Consider the following 20,610-nt stretch of genomic DNA (forward strand, 5'->3'; position numbering starts at 1 on the left):
AACGGCAGACATTTTGACCGTGGGGATGTCCAATTAATGCCATGTCATCCCATGTCCTTACACAGATACAACAAAAAAAGTTGACTGTACAAAACGGGAAAAAGTGTTTGCGCAAAGATCGATTGGTTTTGCTTTCTAACCGAATTACGTGTGTATATGTACATATATGTTATTCAATGCAGATATGAGTGGAGTCTTATGTCTTCGACTATATTTATTTCGCTTCATTTATTTCACATCATTATTGCCGCAGAGGGGTTTATGACACTCCATATTAATACTAAGAGAACATATTAAGCTTGTGAATTTGCTCGCCAGAACCCGTTGCCCATATTAGTATTTCATCTAGAAAAAAAAACAACGATTGGGTGTGGTTTGTGAGCCGGTGGAATCATCAGTCCATATTTCTTCAAAAATGATGCCGGTCAGAGCGTAACCGTCAATGGCGAGCGTTATCGCGTCATTATAATCGACAATTTTATGCCTGAAATGGAAGCTCATGATCTCATTATTACAAGATCGTCATGTGACCTTTTGGGGAAATTGAGATAACTGTAGATATTAGTACGATCAAAATACATGCAATATTGCTTCTATATTTGTAACAATAATTTATTCAAGTTGCTTCTCACACAATTTGTCAATTGCTCCAAAACAGTCTCTTATCAATTGGTCGAGAGAGATAAAAAAAAAAAAAAAATACGATAACACATTTATGACAGATAAGATTCGTACATTTATACATATGAAAAACAGTAAAAGTAAACAGCAGTCGACTGATTGGTTGTTTCAGGGTAAGCTGAATTCAAAACAAGAAAAAACGTTTACTTCGGTTGCACCGAAGCTAAATACCCTTCACAGGTGTATTTCTGTTGATAACTATGTGTTCAGTTTGTATGCAAACTATATGCTATGGTAATCCATTCTGAACAATTTTTTTGGATATTATATTGTTACCTTAAGCAGTAATACATGCCAAATTTCGTGACGATACGACGTAAAATGCGAAACTTTTCCATACAAGCTCTTGATTCCGATCGTTCGGCTTGTATGGCAGCTATATGCTATAGTGAGCCGATCTGAACAAATTCTTCTGATATTACATTATTTCTATAAGCAATAACTCATACCCAATTTCGTGAAGATATATCGTCAAATGAGGAAGTTTCCCATGCAAGCATTCGATTCCGATCATTCAGTTTGTATGGCAAATATATGATATAGTAATCCGATCTAAATAATTTCTTCGGATATTACATTGTTGCCTTAGAAAATAATCTATACCAAATTTCGTGAATATATCTTGTCAAATGTGAAAGTTTTCCGTAAAAGAACTTGATTCCGATCATTCAGTTTGTACGGCAGCTACATATATGATACAGCGATATCTTAAAAACTGAGGGACTAGTTCGTATTTGTACAGACAGACAGACAGACAGACAGACGGACATAGCTAAATCGGCTCAGCTCGACATACAGATCATTTAGATATATACTTTATAAGGTCTCCGACCCTTCCCTCTGGCTGTTACAAACTTCGTGACAAACTTAATATACCCTGTTCAGGGTATAAAAAACAGTTATTCGCGACCGAAGCAGTTCCAAAAAATGGTTGCATTTTTTTTTTATTTTTTTTTCGCAAGGGAAACCAACCGCGTGGAACGATTCTCTCTTCATCACGACAATGCGATTTCACACACACCAACTGAAACTCAAAACATTGATTTGATGAGCCACATCCCATCACCACCAAAATGACTTCCTTCTTCAGTGTACTTAAAAGAGGGTCCGATAATGAAAAAGTTATATTCGAAAGAGAGTTGCTCATATAAGTCATTGCTATATGTATTTCAATTATTTTACTTACCAAGTACTTAAAACGCTGGATGGCGCGAAGTATCTGAAGTTCTAAAGACTGCATATGAATTATTGACCCTATCGACTGAGAGATCTAGTGTAGTCTTAACATTGAATATCCGAATAATTTATGTGTGGATTATTATTTTACAAAATCTGTAAGCTTTCTTTATTCAATTACATTGGTAGTTACATACTTCAAAATTATCAGCATACACCTCAACAGCACCAAACGCCACCACATTACCCCAACTGAAAAAATTTCTCCTTTCGCGCTCCTCTGTATCTCTATTTTCACCACAGGAGAAGCGATATGAAAATCACCATTGTGCAAAAGGTAGGAGAACTTTGAACATTATTCAACTTAACAGTGGAAAAAACAATGAAGGGGAAAATTGTTGCATGCGATTTACCTTCACCACGTCACCACGTAATCCCAGTTCCACTCCAGCATTACTTTTCGATTCATTAAGAGAAAATACTTCTCAAATGGCCAAGAAGTCCTTTATAATTGATACTTATATGCATATATAAGGGGAACTTTAAGAATAACCCCAACGGTGGCTCTTGTACTAAAAATGCCACCTATAAAACTCGCATCAAAATCGGCGGGACTACTGTACTGGCTGCAGGAAAACTTACACATAGAATCTTCGGGCATAGCTCAGTGGGTAATTTATCAAACACCGACTACACGATCCGACTTTTCAACTGGGAAAGAAGGTTCAAAGTCAACATAGAAAAAAATGGTAGGTTTGCTCCGTGCAACATTTTAAACATTTATGCGGATGGCTCGAATATGGACGATGGAGTTGGTGTGATAATATACTGTCCAGAGTTGGGCCTAAGGCAGCCTTTTAAGTTGCCAGACCACTGAAGTCAATGTCAGCTATTTCAAGCTGAGGTCTATGCTATTTCGAAAGCCAAACTAACTTGCCCTAACCTAACCTATATGCATATTAAAATTTCCTATTACGTTAACTATGTCGCACACTTTTGAGATATAATTTCTTGAGAACATTGAATAAAAGTTTTAACTCAGCTAAGTCGTCTTATCTCACAAATCCACTTACAACTCAACTCATTTTCGGTAAAATCGCCGAAATCCAAACGAACTTAAGATAAATTTTTTATTATTTGTCTAAAAAAAACTTATAATTACAATTTAGCCTCTGCGGATTTATGCCACTCTCCGCCATACATACGTAGAAATCGCATTGCGTACGCCGCCACTTTGTCGGGACTATTCAGGTGAACATGATGCTTCTCACCCTTTATGACGTGGAACTCGAATGTGGGATTATTAGCACGGAGAATACGAAAGATGTCACTTAAATCTTCCACCTCTATGTGATACGAGAGCTCAGCTTTAATAACGAGATAATGAATGTTACGCAGGCGTTCAGCCAAAGCCAAAACCAGCTGTGGAGGAGTGAAAAACATTTCCATGAGCTTAACGCGGGTATCACGTGAGAAATAATACATATGCGATTGTCCTTCAGCGAGCCGAACACTACGCTCCAACAGATACTGGCAATGCTCCAACTCCACCGATTGCTCTGAACCACGATAGAGCAAATCTGTTAAACCCTCATAACTGTAAAGTGGCAACGGCGCGGGCTCACGCAAGCGGTCTTCCTCGTTCAGTGACTTCTCCGTCATTACGGTCATCATATCGATCTGTATATGCGGCGGAAAATATAGCGTGGTCAATGTATCAATCGCTATGATCATATCGACATTGTTCGGAAAGAGTGCGGCATAGGAAAAGCTCAAAGCTGCGCCCATCGAATGTCCCAGAAGAGATACGCTACGCCATTTGTAATGGCGAACAATGCGATGCACGACGCGTAGGAAATCGTTGAAGTGATACGACATGCCGGCGGGAAAGTGCGACGAGCGTCCATGACCGGGCAAATCGATCGCCAAAATGGGTCGCTGCGCTGCAATAAGCGGCGCCAAGCGTGCAAAACTACCCGCATTATCTTGCCAACCGTGTAGAGCGAGCAGCGGCCGTCCCAGCGGATCGCCATACCAACAGCCGGCTATGTGACCCCAGGGCATGGGAATTTGCAATTCAAACGGCTGAAGAAAGTAAAATGAATGTTTAAGAGAAAATTTTCACTTCCAGAAGACGATACGCTAAATGCAACTTACTCGACTCTTCTCCGGCATTACGTTCTACTCTTTTAGTTCACTCTTTTAGACTAGCAACACAGCTGCAACTATGAATTACTTACCGCGCGATGCGTGACCGTCTACGGCGCTCCGCTTGCGGAAATTAAAAAATTCTACCGTCAACTTAGACACACAAACATTTTATTTTTCATAGAAATACTTTAATAGAAGCTTAATATTTTAAAGCTTAGGTCAAGTTGGCACTCATGCTAAGGGGAAAAATGTTAAACTATATACATTAATGAACTTTAAACCCATTTTGTTGGCTCGCTTAGGTAAGCATGAGTACTGCGTAAACATGATTAGCTACCTACACTGTTGCGCAAAAGAATTACCTACGTTATTTTCAGAGAATTCAATAGAATAGACAATAGTCGCTGGGGACCAGAATTGGAGAATGCGCAGAGTACAGAAGCAATTCGAAGCACAATTCATGGAATTTTTCCACCCTTTTCACAGACTGGTAACACGATGCATTGCCTTGGAGTGGGTTGATCAAGTGCAGTCCACTCGAATGACTGTCGATTGGACTTCGGAATGAAATGACGGCGCCATATTGCATTCATTATAACATATCGATTCGAAAACCTGAGTTTATTACGTTTGAAGATCCCCAAAGGCTGATCCAAACCATCAACTCGTCGTTGTTTTTGGTCAAAAGTGAGCTCACGCGACAACCATTTTGCACCGAGCGTCCTCATACCCAAATATTAGTGAATTTTACAATGTAAACGTTCATTGGATATTTTTAAAATCTCGAACTACTTTCCAATGGTTCATTTCCCTGATACAGAGTCCAAATAATGTTGGACAATCCAAACCTTGGCCCCAACAGTGCGAGTATTAGTTTTCCCAAAAAGGAAATGACAACCGTTACTTCTTTCAAAATGGTATAATTCACGACGTAATAATCTGACAGCTGTCCAATTTTTTCACGCGCCTTTTGAAGGTTAGAACTTACTAAAGGACTAGAATTGTAGAATGTGCCATTGCACTGCTGGTTGATGTCCTCGTAAGAGTAGAGGCTGACATCACCACCGTTCAATAAGTGTGATGGAAGGGACAAGGACTGTGGCAAGTAGGTAGCGGCTACGTTTGATACGTCATGTCGTCCGAATGGATGAAAACACTCCAGCTCTAAGAGTATTCGACGCAGTATATGCCGGGGGAAGCAGAGCAATATAGAACGCGAAAAATTATATATGAGGTCCGACCAAATAACCAAATCAACGGCAAAGCTGGAAATCCATGACGACAAGGTATGCTGTATTATGAATTTCTGAAACCGGGTAAAACAATTAATGGGAAAAGCTACCGACAACAACTCAACAAATCGAAGGAATTCTTACCGAAAAACGGCGGCCATTGCAAGAGTGGCTAAGACTATTTGGAAAATAGCAGCTGGAAAGATTTTCCTCACCCGCCGGATAGTTCAGACATTGCCTCCTCTGTCTATAATTTTTTCCGGCCAATGCAAAAGCCTTCACTGGAATACGATATCCATTGCTCATCAGATTTCGCTATTAAAAATTGCTTGATTCTTTCTTGTCCACATAGCTTAAGGGACGAAACTCTAAATAATCCTAAAAGCACTCATATAGTAATAGACGCAATATGTTACTCAAAGTGTGGCGTATACTTTTTCCCCAACAGTGTATGTGCTGCAACAAACACTAAAAACATTGAATACACAATTTAATAACTGAACCACAAGCTTTAATTACAAATTAAACTAAAAGCCGAAAATTCAAGTTCACAAATTAGCCTTTGACCGCAACTCACTGCCAACATACGACTGCGCGCCGTCGGTCTGTGGCTGTGGACGATAGCGCTTCAGAAATGGTATGATCAAATTTGCTGTAGCTTCGGGCTGATTCAGGTGGAAATGGTGTAAGCCGTCATCAATCAGATGTGTTTCAAAGTTCGGATTATTCTCAGTCAGCAAACCGATTAGCTTCATCGCGTCCGGACCGATATTACTTGAAGCACCACCTTTTAAGACCATATAAGGCAATTTTGCCGCACAAATACGCATAGTCATGGCTTTGCCGAGCGCCTCCTCGGACTGTTGATCCACTAAGTATTTGATGCGTGTGTCGCGTGAAAAGTAATATCTATCGGCAAATTTACGCGATTTGCTTATGCTGCGCTCCAAAATGTATTTACAGTTTTCCAGCAAAATCGAACGACCGGAAGCCTCGTACAGCAGGCGCTCACATTCAGCAAACGTGTAGCTTGGTGGTTCTTCGTTTGAAGTGTTATCGACGAGTCGTTGATTGTCGCGCAACGCCTTTTCCATTGTGTAGCGTAACGTTTTTACCACGAAATCTGGCTTCCTAAAACGTCTTATGACCACATCAATGCTAATCAGCAAATCGACTTTGCTTGGATATAGGGAAGCAAAGTAAAGTGCCACCCCGCCTCCCATTGAGTGGCCCAACAGCGATATTTTCGACCAGTTATAATATTGCATTAGACGTGTCAGTACGCGTATAAATTCAGAGATATGATAGAGTATTCCAGCAGGTAGATGCGAAGAACGACCATGTCCGGGTAGATCGATGCAGAGCACACTGCCGGCGGCTTCGACGAGCAACGGTGCCAATTTCGCGAAAGTGCCAGAGTTATCGAGCCAACCATGTAGCGCGATGAGCGGTTGAATCGACCGATCGCCATACCAAAGCGCGGATATGTGACCCCATGGTACCGGAATCTGTATCTCTGTGAACTGGATAAGAAAATTTGTCATTAGTTTTTATTTTCGGAAAGAATTATGAGTAACCTAGGCTCCTTTCATAAAGGAAGTTTAACCTGCTTAAGTAACTAGCCTCGACAGCAATACGATATTCTGCAAAATAACCTAAATTTTACAAGCAAGTCATTCCCAAAAATTAAAATTTCCCTCATTCGAGTCATCCATCCACCTCTGTTAATGACGATGACAACGGGAATGTTAAAGAAACAGTGCTTGAAAAGCAACTCAGACTGGCGTATGGAACGACTTGGCGCATTTTACGTCGAGATCTTAAATTGAAAGCGTACAAAATATAGCTTGTGCAAGAACTGAAGCCACTCGACGTTCTCAAGCGACATCGGTTCGCTTCTATGGGCTCTTGAAATGTTCCAAAAAGATCCGACGTTTTCGACCAAAATTTTGTTCAGCGATGAGGCCCATTTTTGGCTCAATGGCTATGTAAAAAAGTCAAATTGTTGCATTTGGGGCGAAGAGCAACCTGAGAGATTCAAAAGCTGCCATTTCATACAGAAAAAAACGAACGGTTTGGTGTGGTTTGTGGGCCGGTGGAATCGACGGTCCATTTTGTTCAAAAATTTTGCCGGTAGGAACATAACTATCAATGACGACCATTATCGCGCCATGGAAACCGACTATTGAATGCCTGAAATTGAAGCTAGTGATCTCGGCGGAAGACCTCCACACCGACCAGACCGACCAGACCAAGTCTTGAAGGACCTGTCTTCACTTGGAATATCTAATTGGCGCCACGTAGCGAAAAGAAGAAACGACTGGCGCGCGATTGTTAACTCGGCTATAATCGCGTAAGCGGTGACTACGCTAATCAAGAAGAACTTCCCACAAATCGCCTCTATCAATGGATTTATTGAGAGAACACTTCGCTGAGGCACGAAGATCGTGTGCTAACACATCGTTTTTCCTGAGGAGATATGTAAAGTATATAGTCTATGCGAACAATCCTGCTTCTATTTAGATCTTGGAATAAAGCATAACGCGTGTCATTCCCCAGTTACCAGTCGAAATGCTCGAACAAGTCATCGAAAATTGAACACAATGAATGGACCATCTGAGACCTAGCCGCGGCAAACATTTGAAAGATTTATTCTTCAAAAAAAAAAAAAATGCCAAAGAATGTTGTTTCGAATGATAATAAACACTCCCCATTAAATTCGAAGTTTCTGTGTGTTTCTGAGTAGGGTACCGCGAAATGGATAATAATTTATGGTTAAAATAGGAGATTTCATATCTGATGAACGATAGATTGGGGCTGGGTAGTGTTTTAAGCCCGACTCTATACATCATATTTGCAGCAGATCTTCCAACAGTTAATATTGACATCAATTTTTCTGATAACGCAGCTTTAGTGAGCCGTAACAAATGCCACATTATAGCATCAAGAATATTAGTGGAGCACTTAAGTTCTGCCGAAGAATGGCTAGCCACCTGGCGTATAAATGTGTAAGCATGTTTTATTTTCGCTAAGACCAAATATGTGTTCGGCAGTAAAAATTAACAATATTTTAGTAACCCTTGGTATTCAACTAGATAGGAGGCTCACCTGGAGAACACATACATATGTACATCTAATAATAATAATAATGATAATAATATGAATAATAATAATGATAATAATATTAATAATAATAATGATAATAATAATAACTTGTATGAAGATAAGTAAGAGCTGTAAATTTAAATTGGCGTTTAAATACATATAAATTTAGCCTAAACAAACAAAATCCTTCTATGCAATGCGGTCATAATGCCGATTTGTATGTATGGCGTTCAACTGGGTGGTACGAAGTGTGCCACTAATATTGATATAATATAAAGGTTCCAATCGAAAATGCATGGCACATGCCTAATGAAAATATTCATAAAGAGCTTGGTATTCCCATCGTAAAGAAAGAAGTAGAGGACTGCAGAATGAACTATGTAGGTACATATATAACCACGAGATCACCCAAACCCATTGGGTAATGCTTTAATCCACTATCAAACATCCCTAAAAAGAAGGGATATTCCGACGTACCGGCGTACTAAAGAGCAACGTATCACCAAAACTGCTTAATTAATCACTTTAGTGCGCTTGTCTAGTTTTTAAATGGACTTTATAAGTTATCGTTACTTAAAAAAAGTAAAGCAATAAGTAAAGAAATAAGTAAAGAAATATTGCAAAAAAAAGTTATTAATATAATGCCATAATTGTCGAGATAATGGTCACAGTTATAAATAACCGTTAGAAAGAGTACAGAGTCTTACGAAAGTTTATAAATTTTGACTCTTCTCCAAAAATTTGACACGCAACTAAAATTTTTGGCAAAGCTTTTTTTTGTGGTCTGTCTCTCATTCTTCAATAAGTCAACACCGCATTAATTTAAAGTCCAATAAATGGTGTAGTTAATAATTATTCATGTATAATATATTATTGATGTTTTAGTATTCAGTTTATAGACATTTAGATATTTTACTTACCATTGCAGCTTCTATCCGTTTTATTGACGGGAAATCGAAGAATTCATTGAAGACTAAATAAACTTTAAAGAACTAAGAAAACTAATCCAATAACTTTCGTTGGTAACAAACAACTAATTGTGATCAAGAGATTACCACTGAGAATCAGACAGACGTTCTAGTCTGTATTTAAGGGAACTTTGCGAGATAAGAGTAATATATAGGGAGGTTAGAGAGCGCGCACTCATTTAATCCCACATGCAAATGGAAAAAGTTTAATTCAAAGCTTTTGACTAATTAACCCATTAGGGGTTGTTTTAATAATTAGAACTGTATTGATAACAGTAAAATTATATTTCAAAGTTTATATCCTGCACATGACTGCTTATTACTTAAATTAAAAACTCACTCAATATGAGCACAGCTTAAATTTGAAATATTTGTTAATTTTTTTTTCATTTCAATATAACAAAAAAAACATTAAAAAAATATTTGCTACCACAAATATTTCATTTCACCACACTATTGTGAATGGGATATAGCGCCGACTGCCTGTCAAAAACAGCAGCACAATAACAGCTGATTGTCAATACGCTTTATTTTTATGGTTAGAATGAAGTGTTTGTGCAATAGTTCGTGAATCCCAATTGAATATTGAAAATAATGGCGTTTTTGGCTAAACGCTTGCTTTCGGTGGCGCGGCAGCCTTGCCTCGTTAATAACTTAACACGTAAGTAAACAAATCGTTATGCAATTAGCAACATTTCATTTATTTTCCATTGCAGATACATTACGTGAGCTCAGCATTGCACCGCGTCTGCTGCAACAACAAAAGCCCACTTTAGTAAATGCCGCAGCTGTAGCAAATAAAAGTGAAAAAGTGACTTCAGAACTCGAACAAAAAGAATGTCAAGATGTTTTCGATAAAGTTAACCAACAACTTGATGAACATAAGGAGGGACGCCTATTTGCTATTGTACATTTGTGTGGCAAACAATTTAAAATAACAGCTGGCGATATAATTCTTGTGGAGGGTTATTGGCCACCTACAATTGGCGATGAAATTCGTTTGGAAAAAGTGTTGCTGGCTGGTGCTAAGGATTTCACTTTGATCGGGCGGCCAATACTGCCAGCCGGTTTGGTGAACGTGAAGGCGACAATTATTGAGAAAACCCTTACGCATACGAAAACACATTTCAAGAAGAAGCGCAGGAAGCAATACATGCGTATCAACTTTCAACGCTCACCGAACACAATGATTCGCATCAATTCAATTGAAGTTGAGCAAATTGTAGGTGGCCCTGCGCAAGTAATAAGTGAGCCGCGTATATTTTAGTTGCATTTTTTCAACTGTTGTATAGAAAGTGTATCAGTCAATAAAGAAGTTAAACCTTATTTTGCTCCTAAGATATATGAAATGTGCGCGTTGTTGATAAGTTTGTGTGTTTGTTGAGGCTAAGGTGGTATTACAACTTATTTACATATGTATTTCAGAGCCTCATGTGTAGAATATATGTAGAGCCCTACTACTTTAGAATTATTAGCTCTCCAACGCTTGGTGGATCGAAGACAGCCATTATAATCCAAATGTAACTACCGCATTTTTCGATTTTAGACCATTCCAAAATTTATTGTACTTATACCAAAATAGTTTCGTTAAAACACAGTAAGGGGTAAGGTTCGCTAAACTCAACAATCTCACCACAAGAGGAGTTAATAAATATTGTTATGGTAAATAGGTGGATTGTAAATGGTAGCCACATACAAATCAAAATGGAACAGTCCCTAAATACATACATATGTATAAAATGACGATTTTGAAAATAAAATATATTGCGAAACTTACTGTGTATGCAGAGTTTTGAATTAAACAATTTTTTAACGGTTTTTTTATGTAATAGTAGTTCAAGTTCTTAAACAATTTTTTTTAAATAGAAGAGTCTAAGGTGATGACTTAGCAAATTAAATATAGGAAATGATTTTGAATTTTCTTTTCTATCAAATATCGCAAAAATACCTTGCATATTAGTATTTTTTGCACTCATCCTTTTGTATAATATATATTCCATCTATGTATGTACTATGTATGTATATACGTCTATGAATGTAATATTTTTTTCGAATATTTCCTTATTATAAGTGAGCGCATAAAAAGAAATTCTTTCATGTCGTCAACAAATATTCCTGCTTACCACTTTAATAACTTGTAGTGGTCATTGCTTAGAACCGTCAGAGTCACTAATAACTATTCAGAAATTCTGCGCATGTTTTGCGGAAATCATAAAACTGGAGGGAGGTAGAATTACCATTCAATGAACTGCATAAGCATACATATGTACTCGTATGTACATATGTATAAATACACATGAGGAGATGAGTGCATTTAAAAGAATTTGTTATGCTAAACTCTCGCTTTTTTAATATGAATGTTTTAGTATTTTACTTGCTATTTACAATTTAATGGTTCAAATTCATATTTGAAAAGATTAATGGATTGCATACGTGCTTATATGATGATTTAATTATTTTCCTTAAAAAAAAAAGAGGGTATATTAAGTTTGAATAAAATATATACAAATACATTAGAGTGGGTTGATTTGCAGGGAGGCAAAAAATGGAAAAATCACGTATTGAGGATATGTTCTACGGATTCTATCTGTTTGATAAAGGATAAACGCCGTACTGTGTACCACAATAGCTGAAACCACAGTTAGAGATACCAGGGTTCGTCTCGACACTACAAGAAGCTGCGCACAGGGTTGAGTGCTAACCACCCTGTTAGGGAGCCTTGTAGTGGACAATTAGCTTTGCTAACTCATAGTAGGATCCTCTAAATGACATTGTTATCATAAGTAGAGGCAAATTCGACGACACTCGGCGATTCAATACAAAAGGGTTTAAACCTAGCTAAACAGGATAAAGGCCCTTGAATCCATGTTTCCAAATAGGGATCATATCGCCTCACTAGCACTTTCATAATATATTTATCTTATCTTATCGTACTAAAGGTGGAGGTACATATATATTAACCCAACGAACTAACCAAAACGAAGTCGATAGAAGACATGCCTAAGTAAGTATGTACAAACAAGTTTTTACATCGAATAAAATTTTCTGGTAATATTGGTGTCCAAACACACATACATACCTACGCACATTCATATTGTACGTCAGTGTGTAATTTACTGTCTCGCCGCATTGCACGACAGTTAATAATCCGGGAAATTTTACCTCAATTAAATCAATGTTTTCCGGTCAATGTGAGTCCACGCAATGCTCTCAATCGCCCTATGCGTGAAGAATGTTATGCTGTGTGAAAGCAGAAGAGCACTTTAATCGCCTTTCGCAATTTCACGATTTTCTTTTAATTAAAACATACCAAAGAGAAAGGAATTCCACAGAATTTTCCCTTGCAGCAGGACACATACAATAATACACGTCTACGTAGGTATGTATGTTACATTCCGTTACATTGAGTTCGAAAAGGATTACTGCACAATTATTTTGACTATTGATTGGCAATCGTCAGCCAACTTTTAACCTTGAGCTTTGGAGAGCGCGCAGAAAATATTTCCTGATGAAATCTCGCTATTCTTTATCAATCACAAATAATTAGACCATATCATCCATGACAATTAGAATACAAGATCCAAATTATGATTCTGAAACTGCATATGGAATTCGAACCGCCAAAAATTAAATGCCTAGAAATGAAGATCGACGAAAGAAAATAGAGGTAACCATAAGCAAAACAAAACCAAGCTCTATATTATTGTAAAATATGTATTTTAAAAGTCTAATTGAGTGGTTATATCCTTTAGAAGGGGAAATAAATACAGATTGGTTTAATCAAAATGAACCTAAAGATCAATATTTCTTGAAAATACTGAGAAAGTTGAGAAAACGAAAGCCCAATGGAGCTTACGGGAACTAATTATATCCTGTAGAATGATATTTCGATCGGGAATAGTCTTCTTACTCGGTTTGGCTTTCGCTCTGGGGGTCTTCTCGATGGCTTACGCTTGATAAAAAATTTAACTATGTGGTCAACTTAAATTTGTGATTGAAGATGTTCTTGAGAAGTCTTTGATTGGTTTTATAGAGGTTTCTTTTCATTTTTCTAAAAGCTTCAACATTCGCATATAATGTTCTTTCGGTAGTATTGTGTGAAAATATTGTAAATCAACTAATTTAATATTATCAGTGTAGCTTTAGACCTGAAAAATCTACCCTAGACCAGCTTTACACAGTACGTCAAATCCTGGAGAAGACCCTTGACAAACAGATCGCCACCCATCACCTCTTCGTCGATTTCAAAGCTGCTTTAGACAGCACTCATAGAACCAATGTCGAAATTTGGTATCCCTGCGAAACTCTTACGGCTATGCAGAATGACGTTGAGCACAGCCATCAGCTCCGTTAAAGTCGGGAACGACCTCTCTGAGACGTCCCCTACCAAACAAGGTTTGAGACAGGCCGATTTTCTTTCGCACATCTTTTTCAATATAATTTTGGAAAAAGCAATACGTACCGCTAATTGAAATTGCAGTGGCACTGTCTACTCTAAGAGTACAAGGCTACTGAGGTATACAGGTGATATTTATATTATGGCTTTAAGAACAGAGCCGTCAGCGCAGCCTTTTCAAGCGAAAGAATTTAGTCTTGTAGTGAATGAGGGCAAGACAAATTACCTGGAGGCCATATAGAAAGATTACGCGCATCATGGGAACTACTTCACTGTCGGCAGCTATAAAATTGAAAAATTTAGGGACTATGTATATCGCGGAACAAGCATAAATAAGCCTGAAACAAAAGCGCCCACGCATCCAATGGAAGTACCAAGTTCATAGCGAAGAGTCTGCACTTGGGATGTCGAAATGGCGTGAACTCGCAATGGATAGAAGCGACTGACGATGTTTCGTGATCTCGGCCCAACCGTTGCTCGGACCAGCGGTTGCTTAATGATGATATTCCACGTATTAATGTCTTTTTGACGAATGCCAAGTGGTCGGCATTTTCATCAAGTAAAATCATAGAGGAAAGTTTTTATTTTACAAAGTTCATCATCTTAAGATTAGTCGACTGAAACGATCTTTATTGGGATTTTGATCGGTCAGTGGTCCGATAACGGCGACTCCGCCAAATGAACAACGTTTTGGGAAAAAATGGGTGTATGACAAAACTCAAATCGATTTTTCTAAACCTGATACTGAGACTTGATTCCATATATACTGACGCACACACACAGATGAATTGACTATTTATATACACATATGTAGTACATACATATATACAAGTATATCCTTGTGGCTATTACGAACGTCTTGGCATTATAGTTCATCAAAAAGTCACTGACTTGCGAAACCACACACGCGCCACAACAACCGTTAGACCCAAACGTACATACCTATATACATATGTACAAACAGTTGTGTATGTTTGTGAACTTTTGGGTACATAAACAAAATGCATGAACTTTTTGGAAAGTGCAACGAGCGAGAAGCGCAATAGAAATGACTGATAGCTGCGGTTGAAACACATTCAGCAAAAACAGCAAAAAAAAATCCGCAGCAGCATGAAAGCAAATATTCCATTTTGTTTTGAAGATAAACAATAATATTTTCATAACTAAAAACAATCCTGCTGTCTATGCAAACACGTCGAGCCGTTGCCGCATACGAGTGCCACAGCACACACACACACACACACATGCATAAATACGTACATATGTGTATATGTATGCTGAAGGCAAATGCCAACTTAGATTTGAATATTCATGTAATAATTTCCAAGTCCATGCTCACAACATGCAATCTCCAATGCAAACACACACGCAAACTTACTCACATACACATACATACATATATGTATGCATGTATGTGCCGCGCTCTTTGAATGAGGCAACGAACGCACTATCCACATAATTGGCATGGAATTTATGGTAATATAAATTTTACAGGATTTCATGAAAGTAAAATGAACGTTAGCCGTAATGCCGTCGAGGGCTAACCAAGCCAAGCGTTTGCCTTCCCGAAAAATAGCGCAAAAACTGGCAGCTACCATCAGCCACTCTCCTCTCTTAGTCTCTTCCTGCCAGTCTCAACACGCCGCGGCGCCTAAAGTAGTAAAGCAGTAGGCTCACTGCTCCCGACGCATTCATTTTCAAGCCTTTCTTCTATTAGTAATAATGCTGTGCTGCGGCGTGAATGAGATTTGTTTGCTTTATTGCATAAGTGACGCTAAGTGAGTGACATTGCATGCTTGGAATGTCAACATGTTGGCTACGGCAGCAGACTTTGTTGTTGCTTTTGAGTACTGCAGGCCAACTAGAATTTACTGCAACAACTTATTCATACACATGCTTAGTGAGCGTTTTGCGTTTGGATGAAGAATGCATACTTTAGATAGTGTTTAAATGAGTAAGAATCGTTAGACATTTCAATGGTCACCAGTTGGTTGGACTTGTGAAGAAAAAGAAAGAAATATAGTTTCATTTGAGGCTACTTTAAGATTTTCGACGATTTGATTCGACTAAAGTCTTCTTTCGACGAACAAAGACCAAGCTCTACAAGTTACTCAATATATGTACCCGTGCAGAGGCACGGACGATGACATCATCTTATGAGTCGGCCTTAGGAGTGTTCTATAGAAAAGTTTTGCGGCAGATTTATGGTCCTTTGCGCATTGGCAACGGCGAATACCGCATTCGATGGAGCGATAAGCTGTACGAGATATACGCCAGCTTTAACATAGTTCAACGAATCAAGAGACAGCATCTGCGCTGGCTAGGTCATGTCGTCCGAGTGGATAAAAACACTCCAGCTACGAGAGTATTCGACTCAGTATCTGCCAGGGGAAGCAGAGGAAGAAGAAAACCTCCACTCCGTTGAAAAAAACAGGTGGATAAAGACAAAAAAAAAAAAGGAAGAACGACTGTCGCGCTGTTGTAAACTTGGCTGTAATCGCGTAAGTGTCAATAAAGAAGATGAAGAAGATTTGATTCTAAGCTCAAGAATTAAGAATTGACAATTGCACTAAAGATCTTTTTTCATGCCAAAGACAGTCGAATCTATATAACTGACGTAAGAGCTATTTTATTATCGCCTAGTATATAGTATATATGTATGTATGTACATTCTGTACCGTCAAAATTTCAACTAAATCAGACTCGTAATATTTTTTACAGTGCGAAGAGAACTTTTATAATATACATATATTGTGAAAAAGAATTGTCGCAATGAATACCGCGTTGTTCATGCCGGACAACAAACGTAATATCAGTGTTAATAGCAATCTGAAAGAGTTTCTGCACTTTATGCCCATCGCAGCATGGTTCCGCTGGCGGCCACCAGACCTCAAGCAACAGTCGGAACCGTAGACTGCACCCGACGAACCTGCTTCAAAGAGGACGTAGACTGTCCCATCAGTCATTACCGTTTCGGCCTCACAGTTCTTTCCGGATTACATAAACAGTTGCAACAATGGACTCTATCCGACGAACCTGCTTCCAAGAAGTCGAAGTCCAGTCCGGGAAATGGCCACAAAACTCTGTCACGCCGAATTATAGAGCCGATTAGCTGCCAAATTGCCAAAAAACGACCCCGTTCAAACTGCTCTTCCACCATATCAACACATCGACCGACGTCAGACCGAAATTGGGGGAATTTGGCTGCGAGGAGACTGCTTTAGGAGGCTTGTAGAATCTTGACGGTGACGTTGAGATCGAGTCTGAAGTAATCCAGTTGGTAAAAGGTATAATCTCAGATTTCGCAGAATAGACGATTAAGCTCTTTGCAGTTAAGAAACAAAGAGGGTTAGAGACATACATTTCTGATTTTGATGTCACCTCTATCGCTCAACCGCATTTGACGAGATTTAGTGGTGATTAAGAGAATTTCGAATGACAAACAACCATGCAGTCACTCAGTTTCTGAGATATCGATCTGAAGTTTTTCTTCTTCTTCGTTTTCTTCTGCTGCTCTTTTATTGACACCGTCTATCATACAAGCTGATCGATCCGAAAAATGTGCCAAGGATTATTGTCCAAGGTCCAAATTTGCAAATCGGCCCACTTATGCTTTAGTTCGGCTCTCATACGAACTGGCCGATCCAAAAGGAGTTAAAGATTTTTGTACCTTAATTAGTATAAGAAATGCTTCGGTGCAGCCGAAGTTAACAGTTCTTTTTTCTCTCATTTCAGCAAATAGTTTTGGTTGGCCTGACTAAGTTGCTTATCCTCCGAAATGCTTCTAATTACAATTGACGGTCCATATATTGAGTGAAACACTGCGTATACGCAACTAAATTGTAAGGAAGGGTATTAGAACGAATGGAAATATATTTTTTAATTATATAATATTTTACTTTTTTCCTCCACCCTCCTTTTTCCTTTCACCCCATATTTGGTCGCCCTTCTTAAATAAATTATATTGTTCCCTAAAAGAATCATACGCAACGGCACCAGCGACTAACAAGCGCTCACTGGACCAGAGCACAGTGCAATCACAGCAGCTGTTAGCATGCTCTTCACTTCGTGCTCTAATGGAAAATACGACCATTGCATATTGTATTTATCGAATCGAATCATTTCATCCTGGCTTGTTTGACTTAACTTTATTCTTTTGCCAGAAAATCACTTATCGACGGGGAGGGGCATAAATGACATTGTGCAAGTAGCTACAAAAGAATTTCGAAATGTACAATATGTGCATAAATACAGACACACACAAGTACACATATTTGTATGCGCCACTGTAAAAACAGTTGTAAAGTTAAAATTGTTTGAAACGAAGAAACCAGAAAGTTAAGCGAAATCCCACTCAGCCAATTTCCCATTCGATAAAGTTCAAAATTGCAACGAATTAAGCATGAAGAGAAAATGAAAAACAGAGCGTTCCCAGTTGCTTTCTGCTTTCTGACGGAACTGAAGCGTATCGAAGTTTTCAATATGTTTTTGCTTGCTTTTGAGTTCGTTGCTTAAAACTGTACAAAAAAAAAAAATCGTTTATTCAAAATATAGGAGAACTCAGTTTTTTGAATACTTTATTATGGGTACTTTGAAATTATAGGGATGAAAAAATGATTACTCTGCCTAGGCTTATGTCTACTCTGAATTATTAGTTTAAATGCTAATTATGAAGTAACAGGTAGTCAAAGTAGAGGTACTTGTTTCAATAGCCTTTTGAGCTCTTGAAAAATTCCAAGATTAATCGACGTTTTCGAGCCAGGTTTTGTTCTGCCATGAGGCCCCAAAATTGGGGCAAAGAGCAACCTGAGAGATTCAAGAGCTGCCATTTCATCCGGAAAAATAGAACGGTTTGGTATGGTTTGTGGGCCGGTGGATCAATTGCGCCATGATAACCAACTATTTGACGCCAGAAATTGAAGCTCACGATCTCGGCAACATTTGGTTTCGACAAGACGGCGCCACTTCCTACACATCTCATCTATCAATGGATTTATTGAGAGAACACTACGGTGAGCAATTAATTTCACGTTTTGGGTCGGTCAATTGGCTACCAAGATCGGGTGATATCACACCGTTACAATTTTTCCTGTATGCATATGTAAAGCCTAAAGTTTAATAAATATTCCCCATTTAGTTTGAAGTTTCTGTGTTTTTTATTTAAAATGGCAGGGAACTTCGAAATGGATCACCCTTTATTTCGATTTTCCTTACGCTTGCTAAATAAGAGTTGTTTGATTATAATTATTTATTGCTCGCAGAATAATATTTATGCGGCGAGTTTTACTTAATTCTTCCGCAATAAAAGTGCCTAGTTATAATTGTGTGATGAAGTGTTTCGAAGTACTGTTATCTTTTTTTTTAACATTTCTCTCGACCAAACCTTTTTTGAGCGATCGATAAATTGTGTGGGATCCTATGTGAAATAATCTCAAATCAAATGTTCATGCAATATTGAATGTATGCTGGCCCCACTAATGGCTAAAGTTGTCTCAATCTTTCGACAGGCCACATGACGATCTTGCAATATTAATTTGCGTTCTGCAGCAATAGTTTCCTCAACTGATTTTGGAAGATCTTGACGAAACTCGTCTTCAAGGGATATATGTACGACCTCGATTGAATTCACCATATCATCGATAAAAACTGATCTTTGACGGAGCTTTATCGTCAACAATCGAATTAGGTTCAACGATGAACTTTTGCTGAGATAATACACATCAAAAAATTTAAACAAAAAATCACGTGAAAATGATTTAACGCTATTCTTTGGCCGAAATGAATATTTTTAGTTACTGTAAACAACACAAATAGCGCTCGTATGTTCTGAGTATACTTTAGTCCCTCAGTTTTTAAGATATGGTTTTGAAATTTTGTAAACGTCATTTTCTCTTCTATAAGCTGCTCAATTATCGAAACTGCCGATATCGGACCACTACAACATATAGCTGCCATACAAACTGAATGATCGTAATCAAGGGCTTGTATGGAAACTTTTGCATTTGACAAGATATATTCACAAAATTTTGTACAAATTATTTGCTAAGGCAACAATGTAATCTCCGAAGAAATTGTTCAGATCAGCTCACTATAGCATATAGCTGCCATACAAAAGGAACGACCGGAATCAAGGGCTTGTATGGAAAACTATCACATTTGTCGTGGTATCTTCAAGAAATTTTACATGGATTACTGCTTAAGGTAATAACGTAATCTCCGAAAAAAATGTTCAGATCGGATTACTATAACACATAGAGCTTCCATACAAACTGGACACACAATTACTAAAGTAAATGCACATGTGAAGGGTATATTAGCTTCGGTGCAGCCAAAGTCAAGATTATTTCTTGTTTTTCGATGCTCTTGCACATGATCGTAACGATCTGCAATGTTGAGGTCTTCCATCAATCCGTGTATCAGCCCCTTAGAAAATTTCAGTGTATCGTTTTTAGCGACTTGCGCATTTCCTGTTTGGTAGCCAGATGATTAGCACTTTTGGCAATCTCATCAGCTATTTCGAGGACGTTTTGCTTAGGAAGTGAGCATCATGAGACATACGGAGAGCATCATCACTTCTCAGGGCTCACTTCCCATTTGTGTCCTTAAAATATCCCGGGGGGACGGCGAGAATACGCCTGAATATAGAGAACTCGTGGCAGCCTTCTAATTTTCGCAGAATTTGTCGCAGTGTTTTTCGATACAAATCCCAGTTTGTATTCCGAGGAGTTCTAAAAGAAATTCTAGGCGGACGTTTCCCGACTAATTATGGGAAATCGCGAAGTCAATTTAAATAATAAAAAAAATTCCTAACAAAAAACTGTTTTTTGCACCATATCAAAAACTCAAATTTAACGTTTTGTTTTAGCGGGCTGTTAGTGAACTTTTTCCGATAAAAAAAAAA

General features: G+C 38.3%; 4 protein-coding genes across 4 annotated transcripts; 1 reads left to right on the top strand and 3 right to left on the bottom strand.

The window, feature by feature from the left end:
- Positions 1 to 3,015: 3,015 nt before the first annotated feature.
- Positions 3,016 to 4,032, bottom strand: LOC108968309 (probable serine hydrolase). Its single transcript, XM_018932257.1, has 2 exons — positions 4,015 to 4,032; positions 3,016 to 3,942 (listed from the first exon to the last, which is right to left on the bottom strand). The coding sequence occupies exons 1-2, from the start codon at positions 4,030 to 4,032 to the stop codon at positions 3,016 to 3,018; spliced, it is 945 nt and encodes a 314-aa protein (XP_018787802.1).
- Positions 4,033 to 4,783: 751 nt separating this feature from the next.
- Positions 4,784 to 5,641, bottom strand: LOC108968311. Its single transcript, XM_018932258.1, has 2 exons — positions 5,385 to 5,641; positions 4,784 to 5,314 (listed from the first exon to the last, which is right to left on the bottom strand). Exons 1-2 carry the CDS (start codon positions 5,544 to 5,546, stop codon positions 4,784 to 4,786), a joined length of 693 nt encoding a protein of 230 aa, XP_018787803.1. The 5' UTR covers positions 5,547 to 5,641.
- Positions 5,642 to 5,722: 81 nt separating this feature from the next.
- LOC108968323 (probable serine hydrolase) lies at positions 5,723 to 9,364 on the bottom strand. The gene is made up of 2 exons (XM_018932280.1): positions 9,266 to 9,364; positions 5,723 to 6,763 (listed from the first exon to the last, which is right to left on the bottom strand). The coding sequence occupies exons 1-2, from the start codon at positions 9,266 to 9,268 to the stop codon at positions 5,789 to 5,791; spliced, it is 978 nt and encodes a 325-aa protein (XP_018787825.1). The 5' UTR covers positions 9,269 to 9,364; the 3' UTR covers positions 5,723 to 5,788.
- A 473-nt stretch (positions 9,365 to 9,837) lies between these two features.
- Positions 9,838 to 10,662, top strand: LOC108968324 (39S ribosomal protein L21, mitochondrial). The gene is made up of 2 exons (XM_018932281.1): positions 9,838 to 9,974; positions 10,030 to 10,662. Exons 1-2 carry the CDS (start codon positions 9,908 to 9,910, stop codon positions 10,578 to 10,580), a joined length of 618 nt encoding a protein of 205 aa, XP_018787826.1. The 5' UTR covers positions 9,838 to 9,907; the 3' UTR covers positions 10,581 to 10,662.
- The last annotated feature ends 9,948 nt before the right edge of the window (positions 10,663 to 20,610 follow it).

The sequence above is a fragment of the Bactrocera latifrons genome, unplaced genomic scaffold (assembly GCF_001853355.1).
Source record: "Bactrocera latifrons isolate USDA-ARS-PBARC rearing strain unplaced genomic scaffold, ASM185335v1 scaffold_21, whole genome shotgun sequence".
NCBI lineage: Eukaryota > Metazoa > Arthropoda > Insecta > Diptera > Tephritidae > Bactrocera > Bactrocera latifrons.